This window comes from Triturus cristatus, chromosome 4_1 (genome assembly GCF_964204655.1).
Source record: "Triturus cristatus chromosome 4_1, aTriCri1.1, whole genome shotgun sequence".
Taxonomy (NCBI): Eukaryota; Metazoa; Chordata; class Amphibia; order Caudata; family Salamandridae; genus Triturus; species Triturus cristatus.
Genome location: NC_140585.1, coordinates 276,686,688 through 276,704,755, shown reverse-complemented (window position 1 = coordinate 276,704,755; position 18,068 = coordinate 276,686,688). Strand labels below are relative to the sequence as shown.

The window sequence follows — 18,068 nt, the reverse complement described above, 5'->3', positions numbered from 1 at the left end:
AATGCCCCACTGCCAGCCTCAGAGCCAGTAAATGGATAATGAAACAATGTCGTTGTTTTATTATTCATTTTCTGGCTGAGCCAGCTTGCAAAGGGAGGAGTGATGCACTGGGAGGAGGAGCGCGACGTACACTCCACTCCCTAAGTGGGCATATGTGTTTTGGCTGGCCGTCTCAGGTCGACCAAAACCCACGTGCATTTATGTTTTCACCAGCCCAGTTGCATTGAGCAGCCAGGCTGGAGAAACCCCACAGGCTACCTGGTCTGAGCAGGGCGTCTTTCCTTCCTGCTCAGACCAATCACGGGGCTGCTCTCACGTGAGAGCAGCGCGGGGATTGCAAGGTGTCCGAGACGTGCCAGGAAGGACTGTGCTGAGCAGCCCCAGGTAAGTATAATTAATTTTTTAATTACAACCCCCGCGTGCGCTCTTCCCCCACGCCCCCTTCACCCGCCCCACCACCTCTTTATTGAGGCGGCCGTGACTGCTCCAGCCCACTGGGGAAATGCACTGTGGAATAAAAACCTGTCCCCCCCTGGCTCGCACCTGTCCTTAGTCTACTAGTTTTTTTCAGTTTAATAGATGAAGACTCCATGGATGCAGCAAAGATGAGGTGAGAGGAGGACGTCATTAACAGAAGCCTGTCAAAGCCTCAGCCATCTATCTATTAGCAAAACATTGTAGCAAATCCCAAATGCACTCAAGCCTCAGGTAGCTTTCCTTTCCTCTTTCACTCTCTCATAGACCTCGCCCCTCTAAAGTGCCAGTGTTACAGGGTTCATTGAAGCACAGCTTGTAGTTGCAGCTCAGTGCCAGTCATAAGGACATAGACAACAACATCTGTCTAGTTGATGCTGTGAAGCAGAGATGTATTGGCTGACAATATCAAAGACATTGTTTTCACCTTTTAAAACAGAAGGCCACGGATTGTGATTACTAACACGTTTGTTTAACCTTCCTCGCCCATCCAGGCAAACATTGCAGTTGCATGGCTGTCCATGACATACAACAGTATCTAAATAAGGCCAAGGCCAGAAGCAAACACCCAGAAAACAATTCACGATCTAAAAGAACTATTCAGCACTAAAACATATATTCATTTATTTTGTGATTTTATGTAGAGTGTACAAGGCCAAGGAGCATCATAAGGCCACACATAGACAACGTGGAATCAGTAGCATGTAATAAAACAAAATGCAGCACAAAAGGATATATTTAATGGGAGCGTAATAATATCTGCGCTATGAAATAGTAAAAACCTTAAAATACAAATAAAGACTAATAAAATATATTGTATATATTATGCAAGATTCCAAAATGACAATGAAGTATGCAGGTAAATTTGTCAGAGGCAGTAAAGTCCCAAAAATAAAGTTTTAGTCAAACCGCCACTACCCTTAGGGTTCAAAGGCACAGAAGAGCCCGATAAAGGACCGGATTTAGAGTGTAGGGGATGGGAGGGCTCTCTGTCACAAACATGACGAGTATCATAATGCGCCTGTAGTAGGGCGAATATGCTTTCGGTCCCATTTGTGACAGAGCGCTCATCTGCCAAACTTAAATCAGGCTCTGAGTCATGGGGATTACTTCCTTGTGTGTAAGTACCACCTGCCCATGGATGTGATCAAAAACCTGTCAAATATGTTGAGATTCCACACTATGCCTTAAACGAAAGACATCTCAGGCCATGCCAGCGGAGAAAAGTTTATATCAAAGGTTCCCTTTAGAGACGTAGGGGCATATTTATGTAGGAGGTGCGTCACCCTTGCACCACGCAACTGGACGCAAGAGCGATGCAACTCTTAAGTGTGATGTATCAAGCCACGCAAGGCCACCATGCATGGCTTGATAACTCTATAGTAACGCAGCGCAAATCTGGTAAACCTGGGAATGCATCAAAATGCTACGCATCCCCAGGTGAGGCATAGCAAAGAGGAATATCTTTAGTTCTCCTCGTTACTTTATCTTTCTATGTGTGCTGCATTCTGAAGCACACATAGAAAGAGGAATATGCCTTTGGGGATTGTTTGTGTGCAGAAATGTACCCCTTCCTGCACAAAAACAATCCTGTTTACGACACAGGCATCCTATCACCAAGGTGCAAGGGTGCCTGCATTGTATCTGGGTAGCACATTGTTAGCTAACGATGAGAAATGACAGGAATGTGCTGTATATTGTTAAGTATGGCGCATTCCTGCCCTTTCCCTATCACGCAGCACAGTGCAGCAAGGTGACTTGCTACGCTGCATGATTTTTTGGTAAATATGCCCTTAACTTAGTGTTTCACAACCATTCATCTGCAAGGCTTTGTGGCAAGTTACAAACACACTCAAACCCCATATGGCATGCTATGTCAATTTTCCCCACACACCACAGGAAACAACACAAGTCAAGAGACTTATATGGAGTAAATGGATTTCCACTTGCCATAATGACCATTACGTTCACACACCATGGCATAAAGAAGTGGCTGTAAGGCAAGCCACAAATGCACTACACCCCCATTAGGCATACTCTGTCACCATTTTGTCACAACACAGGAAGTCACACCAGCCAAGAGTGACAACTTCCATAAAGTAAATGCTTTTTGCTTGCTGTAATAACTGTTGACTTCATAACTTTGCAATCAAGAATCCTCATAGACCCTATACTAAATTCACTATAACCACATAGGATACACTAGCATCAATTTCAGGCATAACCATGCAATCCAAATGCTTTGCTCGGTCATTACCGGTTGTAAGGACAGATTCAGGAACTGGGCCCAATTAAGTGAGTCACAACCCCATGCACCCACCCACTACACCTTGCATGTAAATAAACAACCGTTATTTTCACCAGGCATTTCCCCGGTGGACTGGAGCCTTTGAGGGGTGGTTTTTACAACAGAGGTCCACCGATCGCACCTCTCTCACTTTCTCCACACTTTTCTGCCTCTGTTATTTTTCTGACATTGAGAGATCTTCTCAATCTCTCTGGTTCTACAGCAGTGGTCTCTATGACCTAAAACATGCTGTGATCAAACCACTCCTGAAGAAACCATCGGTGAACCTGGCATCTTTGGAAAATTATCGACCAATATCTCTTCTTTCGCTCCCTACCAAGATCATGATATATATATTAATCATCAATTGTTGGATTATCTTGAAGAGAATCATCTTCTTCACTTCTCTCAGTCAGGTTTTCGCCCTCACTACAGCACGGAGTTGGCTTCACTGGCAGTGTAAGAAGCTCTTAGAGAGGCGCTTGATCAGGGCGATTCTTTTGTTATCATCTTCCTTCTTTTGAGCGCCGCTTTTAATACTGTATCTCATAACATTCTCTTTTTCAGACTCCATCACTGTGGGATTAATAGTAAGGTCTGGAAATGGTTTGCCTCCTTCTTAAAAGACTGATGTTTCCAAGTCTATGAAAAGCCCCTGTGTGTTACCACTCTTCTAATGGCCTGCGAGGTTCCACTGGGAACCTCTTTAAGGCCAACTCTTTTCAATTTCCAAGTTTGCCCTGTAGTCGATATTGTGAACTCTTTCAGTTTTATTCTAAGGTCCTATGCTGAAGACACTCAGCTGGTCATTTCACTATTGCTGGACCAGGGTAGTAATTCTGAACAGCTAAGGAACTGTTTTGATGGACGACAGTTGCCTGATGGAAGGGTGTAGCTTTTCTGAATTCAATTGAGACCGCCCATCACCCATCCTATATTCTGTCTGATGCACTTGCACTGTTTCCCTGAATTGATCTGAGGATACGAACTTCATTTTTAGCCTCCAATTTCGATTCCCTTCACATTTACAGAACGTTTTAACAGGTTCAAAGATACATTTTGCTTCTTTATGTAAATGCACTGAATTAATCTGTTAATATTATTTCATTTTCTAAACAGTTGAGGGCCCCCTGAATAAGTGCTGTGAACCCCCAGCGGTACACAGGCCTCAGGTTTAGCGGTGCAGCCTTTTAGATGATTGCGATTCCCTCCCTGGGTTTGTAGGTTCTGTTCTATCCAGTCTTGCCTTCTTGTAGCCTGGGGGGGGGGGGGGGATTGCTATCGCAATGTTCGGAGATGAGATCAATGCAAGCGAGGTCTCAGTGAGGAAGAGTAGGTCGGGAAAGAGGTTGTGTAGGAGATCACATATTGTGATGCTGTGTTTGGTAAGCAATTCTTCATGAGGGCCCAGGCCAGTGTAGGTTGGGTGTTGTGTGTGTCTGTGTTGCAGGTGTGCAAGTCTGGCAAGGAAGGAGAGGAAAAGAAGGGTACTAGGGGCACAGGAGAAGTGCTAGGTGACTCAGGAGAGCACATCTTCAGAAGTTACCAGGGGGGCCAGGAGGCAGCATAGGGAGATGCTACCAGGTTTCAGGGCCTGGAGGGCGGCAGTGAGGTAGAGTCTGTGCAGGGATTGTGAAGGACCAGGGCTCCTGGTGCTGGGCTTGGGCTAGGCACTGAATGGTTTGCCTATTGCACACCTTCTGTGCACTAGTGGCGCGGCTGTGCTGCGGCTGCCATTAAGAGGGTCCGAGAGGAGGGACAGTGGGTGGAGGGGTAAGGGGGGGAAGGGTTGCGGAGTATCAGACGTGAGAGTGGAGTTGGCACAGAAAAAAAGCAGGTGAGAGCGTGGCACGGGGCCGGCACTAAGGCTGGAAAAAAGCTATGGAGACGAAAAATAGCAGAAACAGCAAAATGGCGCAAGAGAGAAAAAGCAGAAAAAGGGGCAGAGTGAAAACGCAAAAACAAAGGCAGCAGGTAAGAAAAGAGTTTAAAGAGGCAACAAGGAAAGCAAATGTAGAGAGTGAGAGAGTGAGTGAAGAGTTGATAGAGTGAGGAAAAAAGAGGCAAAAGGACCTGAAAAGAGTCAGAAGTGTTTGCAAAAGAGATACTAAAGTGAGAGTGAGAGATTGAGTGAGGAGCTGAGAGAGTGAGAAAAAATACAAAGCGGCAAGCGCTGAGCGGCAAAAGGAGAGAGGCAAAAAGACAGGGGAGAAAGGTGGTAGATTTAATTCGAAAATAGCCCATAGGTATGATAGAAATACTGCATTTTGAGTTGAGTTAAACATTGAGTTGGCTGTAAATCATGAATATCTGTAATCCCGGAATGAAAAAAAGTGATTGGCAGAGAATTATTTATCGACACCGGATGAACTTTGAGCTTTTGATATCTTTTGTTGTAAAGGATCAAGAGATTTATGTACACATATATTATAACCATTTTTAAGAGACTTTGAATTAAGAAAAGTACTTCTATTTTAACCGACTTGTGTTGTATAACATTAAACAAATGTAGATATACGCCATGCAAATCCACTTTGCGTGTCTGTAAGTGGTTAAGTACTGCATGGCAGTGCATAGCAGTCCCTTTCTGTATTGTGTATCGGGTTGGCGATACATGGGCGGAGCATGGGCATTCCAGCATCCACCCATGTATTTTGACACAAGCCCAGATTTACAAAGACTTCTAAACCTGGGTTTGCTCCAAAATGTTGCACATTCCTGACACAGACATAAGGAAGAGAAATATCTTTATTTCTCCCCGGTACTTCCTCTTTTCGTGTGAGCTGCAGAATGCATTGTGCAGGATGCGTGCCTTCCTGCACAAAAACGATCCTTACTTTAACACAGGCATCCTTGCACCATGGTGCAAGAGTGGTTACGTTGGCACTAGGCAGCACAGAGTGCTCCAGTGCAAGGTGAGTGCAGAAATGCTCCATGTCTTTGTGAATATAGCACATTTCTGCCTATCATGCAACAGGGCACAGCAAGTTCCTTTTCTGTGTCACGTTGCATGAAAAAATGGTAGATGTACCCCTTAATTTAGAGACCAGGTGGGTTACTGGCACCATGGGTAGAAGCAGCACAGGGCTTTAAATATCCTTTAACACCTCCAATTCTGTAATATTCATTAAATGGTGGTTATTGTTAGGGTAATGAAATGAACATTTTTATCTGCGTTTTTAGCTTATCCTATTTTTTAAAATAAGCACTATTTTTTGTCAGAACATTGGAACGTTCGGAGCTACAGTGAAGACAAAAAGGATAAAAATGGCTGGTATAAGCCCTCCTGCTATAGCATTATAATGTTTGTCTTTCTGTTTCTCCCTTTTTAATTTAGAACATTCTACCCTGAAGGGGTGGACTATTCTAATAGCCTTATAGCCCTTGTGCCTTTGGCTATTCTGGTTGTTAAAGGTGATACATTCACTTGGGCCCATAAATACACTCATTCATGTAGGCTAATAAATACCGCTGGGGTCAATTTATTGTGCTAATACCTGCGTGGTGAATTTTTATCTAATTGTTTCTTACCAAACCTCTTGATCCAATGTATTTTCCTCTGGTCAATGAACCTTTTAGTTAACTATATAGATGAAAAATTACTTATCATAAACCTTTATTAAATAACCACAGACTTGGGAGAGTTTAAATTGTTTATCTAATAAATTCATGTGAGCCAAGAACCAACATACGGTTAGAACACTAGCTTTGGCAAGGGGAGGAAAGGAAAGTGATTCCATCAGAATAATCGCTAAACAAAGTTATTACGATGACAGTACCTGAATAGGGAGGAAAAGAGAGAACAGTACATTGACATACTACACAGAATTATATTTACCTAGTATGGTGTGGAAACCAACCCCTTGCCCAAGGGATTGGAAAAGGTCCCCTGGGACAGATCAGGCGACAAAGGCTCAGGACACGATTCAGGACAGGATAGATGACCTCTTCTAGATATGACGCCTGCGCCGCACCCCTCTCTGACACTATCTTCCTCCTCGATTCTTCCGCGATCTCCTTCTATTATGTGCCTCCTCGATTCTTCCGCGATGTTCTTCTATAATGTGCCTCCTCGATTCTTCCGCGATGTTCTTCTAATTAATTGGCTCAAATGTTCTAAGTCTTCTTCAGTATTTTCTTATTTTTCAGACAGCATCTTGGTCTCTCAGCATTCTCCGTCTCTCTGCGTTAACTAATCTAACTAACCTACCTCTATTATACCTTTCTAATGGCATGAACCACCCCTAAATGTTTCGAATTTACGAAACTCCTAACTCTGATTGGACAGAAAAAGGGGAGATGATCATCACACAATGCTATGTTTAATACTTTTCTTTAAGCTCATTGTTCTATGTTCCCTCCACTTAATTTACTTTCCCATGTTTTATTTCCCACCTGTATTCACAAGTTAATCAATACAATGTATGCAATTTTATTTAAAATCCTTTCCGTTCTCAGGACATCATGCTTGTTCCCAGGGCATGTTACTGTTTTCTTTTGGATGACATTCAAGGCTTTGCATCGCAGCTCCTGGGTCGTTACAACTGCGCATGTGAAATGGTCACATGATGTGCAAGCTTCAGCCCCACACGGAGGCCCAAACTAATAGAGAGGTCAAAGAAAGAGAGTATTAAAATCAAAAATAAATGATTTCACTGTATACCACTTATCCCTACTCTATTCCCATTTACTTATATAAATCTTTCGCATTAGCGTTTTATTAATTTTGCAGGGTTAGTTTCAGCATAAGAATGCGCATTAACATGTGAGTTCCAAGTGGCCATTTTGAAAGCGTTTGCGCAGCTGCAAAGATTTCCCTCCAAAGCAAAGGTACGTCATTACTACGTAGATGTAGTTGACGCATGCGCAGTAAAAATTCCTGCGTTAGCAGCCATTTTTAATCACTCTCGGGTTACTTGTTAGTACGCCACATATGCAAGCTTCCCTCAAGCTTCAGTGTACGGATTTTCTTGTGCATTATTAGTATTTACTAACACAATTACGGTATTACAAGTTATTTGAGAGGATTGTTTCCGAGCAAGTCTCTTTTATACGAGTCCTTGCTCCATCAAAGGTCCTCAATCTCGTTACAGGCCCTCCCCTCTATTACTCCAGTTAAGGGCCTTTCACAACTGCTATGCCCCTTGCAGCGGATTATAAGACTATACTGACGTCTATGGGGTTTAAAATATAGTTAACTAAATAAATTTGTAAGGAGAATTTTTCAATAGATGCTTCTTAGAACAATTATGACAGTATTTTATGATTTGAGTGGGAATAATATCATTGAGATACGATGCAGGATCCCTAACTGCGATATTAGATTTTCTCCTGTAGCTACTGGACATATGTGTAATGAGGTGAAAAGTAGACCAGCATATCGCACAATTATGTTTAGGATTGTTGAATGGGTGATCAGGTAATGTTGATGTGATATGTGAATTGCTGTAATTATAAGCCTTTATTGCATTTATTTTAGGAGGAAAGAGGGAAATTTATAGATGTCTTGCACAGCAAATACCTAAGGACAACATTACAGTTATGGATCATATGGTATGTTTAGTCAATATCTCTTTTCATATTTTCTTTGTAGATTATGTAGAATATGAAACTGAAATGCACAATTTCTGATGAAGATGTGAATTGCAAGGGACACATGTTGTTCAATGGAAACCAATAAAAATTACCTTGGTTAAGAGTGTGTAAGAATTGTGATAAATGTGCAATGAATGTAGCGATGGAATGACGTGATATGGTTCCCCTCAGATGTGAAATAGAGGTGTAACGAGAAGAGGTGCAGTGTCTCCCACCTGTGAGGGAGAGGTAGAATCAGAAGGGATACAGTGCCTCTGAGTAAGCAGAGGTTGCATGGAAAATGATACCATGACTTTTGTCTATAAAGGTGATGAGGAACTGAAAATAGTAGATTGCTTCTCAGCTGATAAAGTCATTCAATGCTTTGAGGCAGAGGCAGCCTGGATAGAAAGTCAGTTTCTCACAGCTGGAAGTATATACAGAGTAGGAAGCATGCAGCATTTCTGAGCTGCCAAATGGAGCCCTCAGCTGAGCGGGGTGGGGGGACGAGGGTGTGAGTTGTCAATTGTTTAATATGTAATATGATGTGATATTGTGAAAAAGTACAATTGCAACCTCACACTTTAACACATTAAGGGACCGATTCACAAAGGCATTTTGGAGTGCATAAAGTAATACTCTTGTAGGACTCTTGTACACATTCTTACATGCCTCTGTGAATGGCCACAAAACACCTACAACGGGACTATTCACTGAATATTCAGAATATTCATTTACAATCAAAAGGACTGAGCCCTAATGGGGAGTTCGACATTTTGGGGCCGATTTATAAGGGCATGTAGGAACATGTGAAAGAGTACCCCTGCAGTGCTACTTCCTGTATTCATAAATGCGTTTGTGAATCCGCTGTCTCGAGTCATTAAACCATTTCATGAAACATACAACATAATCTGCATATATGAAGTTATTTCCCTACGTACTTTGCCCACATTAGCCTTAGTTATTTCAATTAAAAGTTTTTTCGAATATGGGCTCGTTAATTCACTTTTGCAAGCAGCTGATATTTATTTTCATATTTCCCCCAGACACGTATCAATATATATTCACCTCGCCTATGCCAAAGTCTTAGAAAGTTTAAACACGAAAAGGACACATTTAATAAAGAAATGATATGTATCAAAATAGACAGCCTTGATTTTTCAATTGAAGCTATGAATTTATTGGATGTTTATGAAGTGATCGATTTCTAAAAGATGAGTTGTCATACTTCTGTGAATACAATGTGATGCAGGCAGAGCCATCTAAAGTGAAAATGTGTGTTGCAGATTGTGTAGAGCCTCTGATAAAAGCACAGAGGCTATAATATGTCAAGCTTGAAAAGAGAAACATTTCATCTTCAGTGGGATTTCATTCTATTTTTCCTGGTCTAGTGATATTGGCCCAGACGTACTAACACTTTGCATCAGGTTTGCTTCACAAAAGAGATGCAGAGCGGCAGCAGGTGCTGTATTAGGATTAACTTCCCAGCACAGAACTCAATCAGGGAAGTCTTAATGAGCTGATGATGTGTCCTATTGTCCTATATTGACCACTTGCGTAGCAGGCACCCCCAAATGAGATGTTTCTTGTGTGCTTTTAATTGAACTAATAATAGTATATAACTCGCTACTCAATATACTGAGCTCATAAAGAGGAGAGACCCATTTAAACACTCAGGATTCGAACCTGCAAGCACAGACTACAAGTTAATTTCTGTAGCAGGATCATAACACACTAAACTATATAATCCAATGTACAACCTACGTAAAATGCAGCTTATCTCCAGTATCGTAGGCAGTGTGTCATGAGCCCTAGTATAAGGTAGAAAATGTCCCCCATGGCTGTTATTTGTTTGTAAAGCACAGGAATAATAGGATTCCGTGGGTCCCTCGGGGCTCTGGGCCCCAGCGCCACTGCACCTATGGAGGCTACTCTTCTGCGCATCTCTTCCCGCAGTCTCATCGAGGTGTGGATGGTCATGTGCACCTTAGGCCACACTACACAGGACCGGGACCCATCAGCACATAGGTCGCATTTTAATGATTATGTCTAGCCACTGCTGAGGCCATCATTATGAGATTTCTGGAAGTTTGTGTGGGGACACTGAGGAGCCAGAATCTCCAATTCCAGACAGTATCTCAGCACCAAATTGAAAAAATCTAGAATAGAGAATAATTGCACAGACCTAATCTTACCAGGTCCTTTTATGTACATTTGCCCCCATTTTTAGGAGAAAACTGCCGACATTTTTACTTGCTCAGGACAGATGGAGAGTGACAGTGGAAGGGCTTTTGGAGGGGTGCAGGTATGGGGTAAAGGATTGTAGGGTTCCAGAAGCCTTCAGCCTACCTGGGGGGCTATTTTCTGCTCCTCCTGGGCCTAGATGCACTTGTAATGGCATGTGGTGTAATTCCACTTGGGGTTATCGCTGCAGGTGTCACCTGGTGAGACTCCTATGATTCCATGATTGTTAAGAAGACTCCAACATCCAAGGTGAAAGGTAAGTACATATGTGAATGTATGCAGAAAGGGGGAATATTCCTGCCAAATAAAAGGATGTCATCCTGGAAGACCACCCCGCCTTGTATGTCATTCAGAGTTTAAGTCATTAAGGCACTTGCTAGGACTACTGACATTCTACAGAACTGAAGCATTCCCTCAGGGTCACAACCATGTAAATTATTTTGCTTCATCATCCAATTCGATCTGGTGAAATGCACTCACTAGAACTAGTGTGGAAAACACTGTAGCACCCGCCCAAGTTGAGACATGTTCATGAAATTAGGTAATGGGTACCTATCCAGATCTCATAATTAAGCCATTTAGTGCAGGGGTCATCCAACTCTATCCCCAGTGTGTCTACTTACTCCAGAGTGATTCCTTTTTTCTTTTTTCTATTTTCTACTTGGTCTGCTTGCGAAGAACTTCCAGAGCAGCCTGTTTGTTTCTTTTTTGGTAATGACGATTAGCATGCAGGGCGCGCTGATGTCATTACCACAAAACTGAAAGTAAAACTAACCAAGCGGCTCATTTTACTTGACTGCATCAGTGCTCTGGGGGATATCAGCTCCCGAGTACTGATTGTGATGGGAGAGGTATTGTTGGAAAGGGGGCATCTCCCTTCGGCAACGGCTTGTCCTGCCCCCACACCCACACATTTTCTGTCTTTCTGCCAACTCTGGGGAGGCAGACAACCCAATAGACACCAGGGATAGAAAAAGAATTAGAAAAGAAGGGATAGGTGCTGCCATGCCCCAACCCCAAAAAGGCAGATTGGAGGTTTACCCCAGTCTTTCTCCCTGGGTGGAGGGCAGAGAACCAACTAGACACCAGGGAAATGTATAATATGAAACTTAGGTGGGGGCTGCTAACTAAGAATGGATCAAACCACAGTCAATGGGACTGCAATTTACCTTGTTTTGATCTGTTCCTGTCTCGGGAGGCCCAGCTACACAAGTGAGGCTGCGTTTGTATTGGGACATTTGTGGTACCGCTAGGTGGTATGGATTTTTTTGATTTCTGTGGATTCCGGAAGTTTCCATCACAAAAATGTAAGGAAAATGTGTGATTTTAGGGAAAGTTTGAGGTTTTGCTGGGCAGTTTGGGTAAGAAAGCATTGTGGGACCCATGCAAGGCACACAACCCTGGAATCCCCTGGGTGTCTTGTTATAAAAAAAATTGCAGGTTTGCTAGGTGTCTCTAGGGGCCGGCGGATGTAGAGCCCAAAATCCATAGCCACCCACATTGCAAAACAAGCATTGGCATAGCCAATAGGTCTCGCCTTTGAGACCTTATAAGTGTTTAGCCATGCAACAGTTGCATAACTAAATACTTATAAGGTCCCAAAAGCGAGACCTATTGGCTATGCCAAGCGGCCGTGCGGCCGCGAAAGTGAAAGTGATCGCGATCAAACATCAAAGTGGGCGTGCGTCCGCCAAAGTTAAAGTAATTGCGGTAAAGTGCGGCGTGCGCGCCCGCGCACATGCACTGTAGCTCTGTGCTGGCCTGGTAGTACTTTTTGAAGCCCTCTCAATAAGTCTCGCCAGACCAGCGCATGCGGTGGGTCAGGCGAGACCTAAAAAGGGTCAGTTTTCAGTGGAAAAATGTGATGTGTCCATGTTACATTTTGGGACCTTTTCTTGTCACTGACACTAGGCCTAACCACACAAGTTATGTACCATATTTATCGGGAGACTTGAGGGATGGCGGGGTGGTAGAGAATATGTGGTTCTCTACAGATTCCAGATGTTTACCTCACAGAAATGTGAGGAAAATGTGTGTTTTTTTGTCAAAGTTTGAGGTTTCCAAGGGTTGTTGGGTCTGAAAATCTGGTGAGGCCTGGTGAGAGCCAAGCAAATCACCCTACCCTGGATTTTCCCAGGTGTCTAGCTTTCAAAAATGTGCTGGTTTGCTAGGTTTCCCCAGTTGCCGGCTGAGCTAGGGCTCAAAATCCACAGCTACCGACATTGCTAAAAAGGGCTCGTTTTCAGTGGAAAAATGTGATGTGTCTGTTGTAATGTGAAAGACTTATGTGGTACGGCAGAGGTGCCTTACCATGGAATACTAGCACACAACAAAAGATGGACCCCTGGTACTCACTCGTACACCTTCTCTCAGTCCTGGTAGAGTAGCAAAGAGCAGACAAGCTACTTAGAGGAACATGTGTTAAGTATTTCACATCACCAACATGGACGATAAATAATTGACAAGACTCAAGAGAAATCCAACACCAATTTGTAAAAATAGCTCAGATTTGTATATATTTTTAGACACTAAAACGAAATCAATACATGCAGGATAACCGGAGTTATCAATTTAAAAGCATTAAATAAATCTGTACTTTGCAGTGTAGAAAAACATTAACGTTGCAGTCAATGGGGAAAACACATATATGGAATTGGTTACTAGGAGAGTGAGTTCAACGGAACCCACTCTGGGTTAATGTCTTGTTTGTCCCTAGACCAGTTCACAACAGTAGCACAATTTCACCTGGCTAAGGGGAGCGGGGTGCAGAGGTGTAATTTAGCAGTCAAATGAAGCTGTCAATCAGGCTTGCAGTCTTTAAATGGCTACCTTCCAAAAAGGTACTTTCTGGTCGTGTTGAGCTAAAACCTTTGGAACTTACACAAAGAGCTGGCCCTGGACCAGGAGTCTCCAGGCAGATTGACTCTACCTGGCTCGGCGGACTCGGTGCAGAGGTGCTCTTGGTTATTATCCGTGGTGCTGAACGAACCCACAGCCAGTGGCGCTGACAGGCTTGCCAAGAGAGGGTGAAAGCAAATGCAGGATCTTTACAATGAAGCAACAGAGGTGGTTGGTTTTATATGCAGTTGGTTCTCTCTTCTTGAAGTGTCCACACCTCCACCAGCAGGATTGCTAGTGATTTAGCGTATTAAGGCCTGAGGTTTCAAAGCCTCTACCACCTTTAAAATACAACTCCAGCTTCCCCAAGACCTGGTGAATGCCACCCCCTGCCCTGAGGCCTATTTGACACCAGAGCAGGTGGTAAATTAGCTCGTCAGAAGGCATGTCACACTTGCAGACTGAGCACATCCCTAAGGTGGGCCACCTGAACTGGACAGTCGAAGAAGGGTTTCACCATCTTGGGTTTGGTGAAACTAAGAACTCTGGTTCCTGATTATGCCCTCTTCACACAAGAAGTGGTCATATAGGGGTTGTAGACACCCCAGGGGTCGGTAGCCCATAGGCTACTACCCAACACTCCCCTAAACACCACTAAATTCAGTATTTACAGATTCCCTTGACACCATACAGCTCCTCTACCTGGAAACAGAAGAAAGACAAAGAAGAGCCAATATTGCAAGCCCTGCCTGGCTGCTGGTACCTTGACAATTGCAAAGACCCGACTCGTCCAATAGCTGTGCATCTTCCCCAACAGTTGGAGGACTGTCCAGCACTTCACCAACCAACAAGCATCTCCTTTGGGGTGGAGGAGCCATCTTCCTGTATCTTCAGGCACCAACTACATCTGCTCGAAATAAACTATTGTTGGCCATCGGGCCTACCGAGGGAGCAGCACATCAGGAGGCACTCTTTGTGGTTCTAGAAGCTCAGTCCCATCTTTCCAATGAGTTTCCTGATGCTAGATCCTCCAGGAGCCTCCCTGAAACTATACCCTGGGTACCTGAGTACCTGCCTCAACCAAGGCTTGTTGTGTCCAGTCTGGGCACCACCACCAAGGAAGACTGGTCTGCACGTTGAGGGACTTCAAGACCAGTGAGACTCACGATGAGAGTTGCCCAGCTGTCCTGTTTTCTCTTCTGCAAAACTGACATCAACCGTGTGAGCCTAAAAAGCAAGTCCCTCTGCACCCAAGCCCCACAGTCCAAGTTCATAGAAACCAACTGCGTCTCCTTGCTCCAGAGACCCTCACGAGCCAAGCCCACCTTCATGTTTGGCCGGACTTGTTCCCAAGTTCCTACTTGAAGCCTTTTTTGTTACAGGCACCATTGACTTCAACAGTGTAGCGCTCGAGGCCACCAACCTGTCCTGCACCTCTGCACCCAGAAACACCAGGACAGGGAACCCAAACTGCTGGTGGTTCTTTGGACCTTGGCCCCCTAGCACTTTAAGTCCAAAAGGGTATCCCTGTACACCGATTGCAAGTACTTATTTGCAGTATATGTCTTCCCTCCAATAGGATACCATTACCGCGTTCGAGATTCCTACCTCAAAAACTCTTATTTGACTATTATACCGTTTTCTTGTAAAATTGCTAACTCCGAAAGTACTTACCTGTTTCTGATGATCTTGGTGTCTAAAATTATATTAAAATCTGTGTAATTTTTTATAATTGGTCTTGAATTTCTTCTTGAGTATGTGTCTCATTTATTGACTATGTGCGTACAACAAATGCTTAACACTCCCCTCTGATAAGCCTAAGGTGATCGACCACACTACCACAAATAGAGCATTTGGGATTATTAAAGTAAGCCCCCGTAAACCAATAAGGGTTGTCTGGACTTTTTGTATGGTGTTCCCCCACATTGGCCCACTACATAAAAAGTCAGCTTCCGACAGGAGTTCCCTAGGAGGGCCCTCTTATCAGCTGAGTAGGTGGGGTTGTTTTGGGTGTTGTACCACCACTCATCAATTACCAGCTGATGGGAGGCCGTATAGTACACTACAATATCTGCAGCTGCGATGCCCTCTTCATAGGTGGAGGTAAACTATTGTGCGAGGACTATGCATGGAAAACCATGGTTCCTCAGAAAGCTACGAAAGTTGTATTGGAGATTGCGGAAAATGGAGGGAGGTAGGTCAGAGGGATAATTTTTTAATTGATAGAGGAAGCATGGGAGGGACACCATCTTGAAGTTGGCGGATTGAGGGACATCGGAAGGGATGACCACTTCTGGAAGTCTGTCTGTAGCGCGCCCATTAGCAGTTGAATGTTGTGCAGCCATCCCATGTGTGTAAGCATTGTGCACCCACAGGTAGCGGAAAGTGTCTATGTGTAGCCCGGTAGCCCATTGGAGATCCTGGGGATAGTTGGGAGTCAGGAAAAATGAACATTTGGCAAGGATAATAAAGTGGCCTGCTGTGTCCCCCAATTACTTGGAGCATGCATAGTGCCAGAGGTCACAGGCCAGTAAGGAAAATGAGGAGATGTCGTTGACATATAGGGCTATTCTGTCCGAGGTCCCTGGTCCCCAGTCAAACCCACTTATTTATGTCTGTGGCTCTACAGTGATGGTAAAGAGGAGTGGGGATAGTGGGCACCCTTGCTGCGTGCCTCTTTGTATGGAGAATTGAACTGATGTCACAAAGCCCACCAGGACACTGACCAGTGAGGTCAGTATAGAGCAGTTGTAGGTTTCCCAAGAAGTGAGCCCCGACGTTAAGTCGACAGAGGAGGATACAGAGGTAGGACCAACCCACTGAATCAAATGTTTTTTCTATGTCAGCTAGGAGTACCCTAGCTGGTCTCCCTAGTCTACCCGACAGGGCTAAGGCATTGTACCATTGCCTAATGTTATGTCTTGTTATAAAGCCCCTGTTTGGTTCTGTTGTATCAAGGATGTGATGATAGGGAGTATGTAGTCACCCAACGCGTTAGTGATTATTTTCACCTCCGTGTTAAAGAGGAGATAGGTCGATAGGAGAAGCTGTAGTCCGGGGGTCATCCTGGTTTGCGTATCACCACAATTTCAGTCCTACATAAGTTGAGACGTAATCGATTAGTTTCTATTGCCTCCTTGAGGACAGCCTCCAGGGAGATGTCCAGTTTGTACATGAATCGTTTGAAGAATTATATTGGAAACCCATTCGGTGTGGGTGCTTTCCTTGAATAAAGGCGACCCAAGGTGTCAGCTCACCCTCCAGGGATTGGTGTTCCACGTCCGTGAGGGTCTGAAGGGAGAGATCATACGCAAAGTCAATTATCAATGATTCCGGATGCATGTCTTGCCAAGCGTACAGACCAGCATAGAATCGCGCAAATTTGCGGGCTACCTCCACATCTCCTGTAACTTTTGCACCATTAGGGTCTTTGAGGTAGCATATCAAATCATGGTGCTGCAAGTTAGAGCACAGGTGTTAAAGCAGTTTATTGCTGTGTCCCCCCATTAATAGATGTGGGATTGGGAGGCGAGCCATATAGTCCACGCCTCGTCCAGGAGTTTATGGTGGGGTACTTTCTGAGCGTGGGTCAGCTGTCTGCGCAGCTCTTGTTCTGAGTCGGCCAAGCAGCGGGCCTCAAGGTCCGCGATCTGGGATTCTAGCTCACACACAGCTTGTTGTTAACTGTGTTTCTGGCCTGTCATGTGACTGAAAATAATACCCCTAAGGGATGTCTTGAAGGCATCCAAGAGGGTGACTGAGGAGTTATGTGCCCCAGAGTAATATGTACACCCCTTCTCCCACAGGTGGTATTGTGACCAGATATCAACCAGGCCCAATACCTCCATAAAGGATACTATCAGTGTGAGGCCTGTGACGTTTCGGGCTCCGGTCCTGTGTCTATCAATGTCGCCGTCCACTACTCCATTCTAATTGCCCCCTAAAATGGCAGACCCCTCAGGGAAATTCCCAACCAATCTTGTTATAGTCTCTAAAAAGAATGTGCTCAGAGGGGGTGGGGCATAAATGTGAACTGGTGTAAGAGGGTCTCCCTCCAAATGTCCGGTGACTATGTATCTACCCGTAGTGTCTCACCACTCCTTGAAAGGGGCAAAGGGAGCATTCCTCCTAAGCAGGATGGCTACTCCCCGAGAACCTCTTATGAAACTAGCATGGTATGCATGGGCGTAGTCATACAGCGCAAAGAAAGGAGTTGTATTACCTAGGATTTGTGTATCTTGGAGAAATAGAATGTTTGCTGCATCCAGGTGACTATTCGGAGTTGGGTAGTTCAGGCAGCGTTATCGTGGTTAGACATGAGGGCACTGAAAGGATGCCACGTCAGGGCAGTGCGCACTGTCTCTTTTGAGAGCAGGTATATGCCAGCTGTTAGAAATTGGGTTACTGTTTGATTGGGCGTGAGGCCTGGTCAAGCAGCAACCACAATCCTAGTCAGGGCAAGGCATAAGCAAACCCCAAATTAACCTGTGATCAAGACCCTGGTAGCTTGGCACAGAACAATCAGGCTTAACTTAGAGGCAATGTGAAAAGTATGTGTGCAACACTTCAAACAGTAAAACAGTGAAAACACCAAATTAGAAAAATAGAGCTTGATTTAGTAAATAAAACAAGACCAAAATGACAAAAAGCC

At 44.3% G+C, this 18,068-nt stretch overlaps 1 protein-coding gene across 3 annotated transcripts in view; it reads left to right on the top strand.

Moving 5' to 3' along the window:
• Nucleotides 1–18,068, top strand: part of SVOPL (SVOP like) — a 321,589-nt gene that overhangs the window by 225,741 nt on the left and 77,780 nt on the right. For all 3 annotated transcript variants that reach the window (XM_085652034.1, XM_085652032.1, XM_085652033.1), the window contains one exon: nt 8,241–8,314. In XM_085652034.1, coding sequence (XP_085508160.1) covers nt 8,241–8,314 — 74 coding nt within the window. The remainder of the gene's footprint in view (nt 1–8,240; nt 8,315–18,068) is intronic.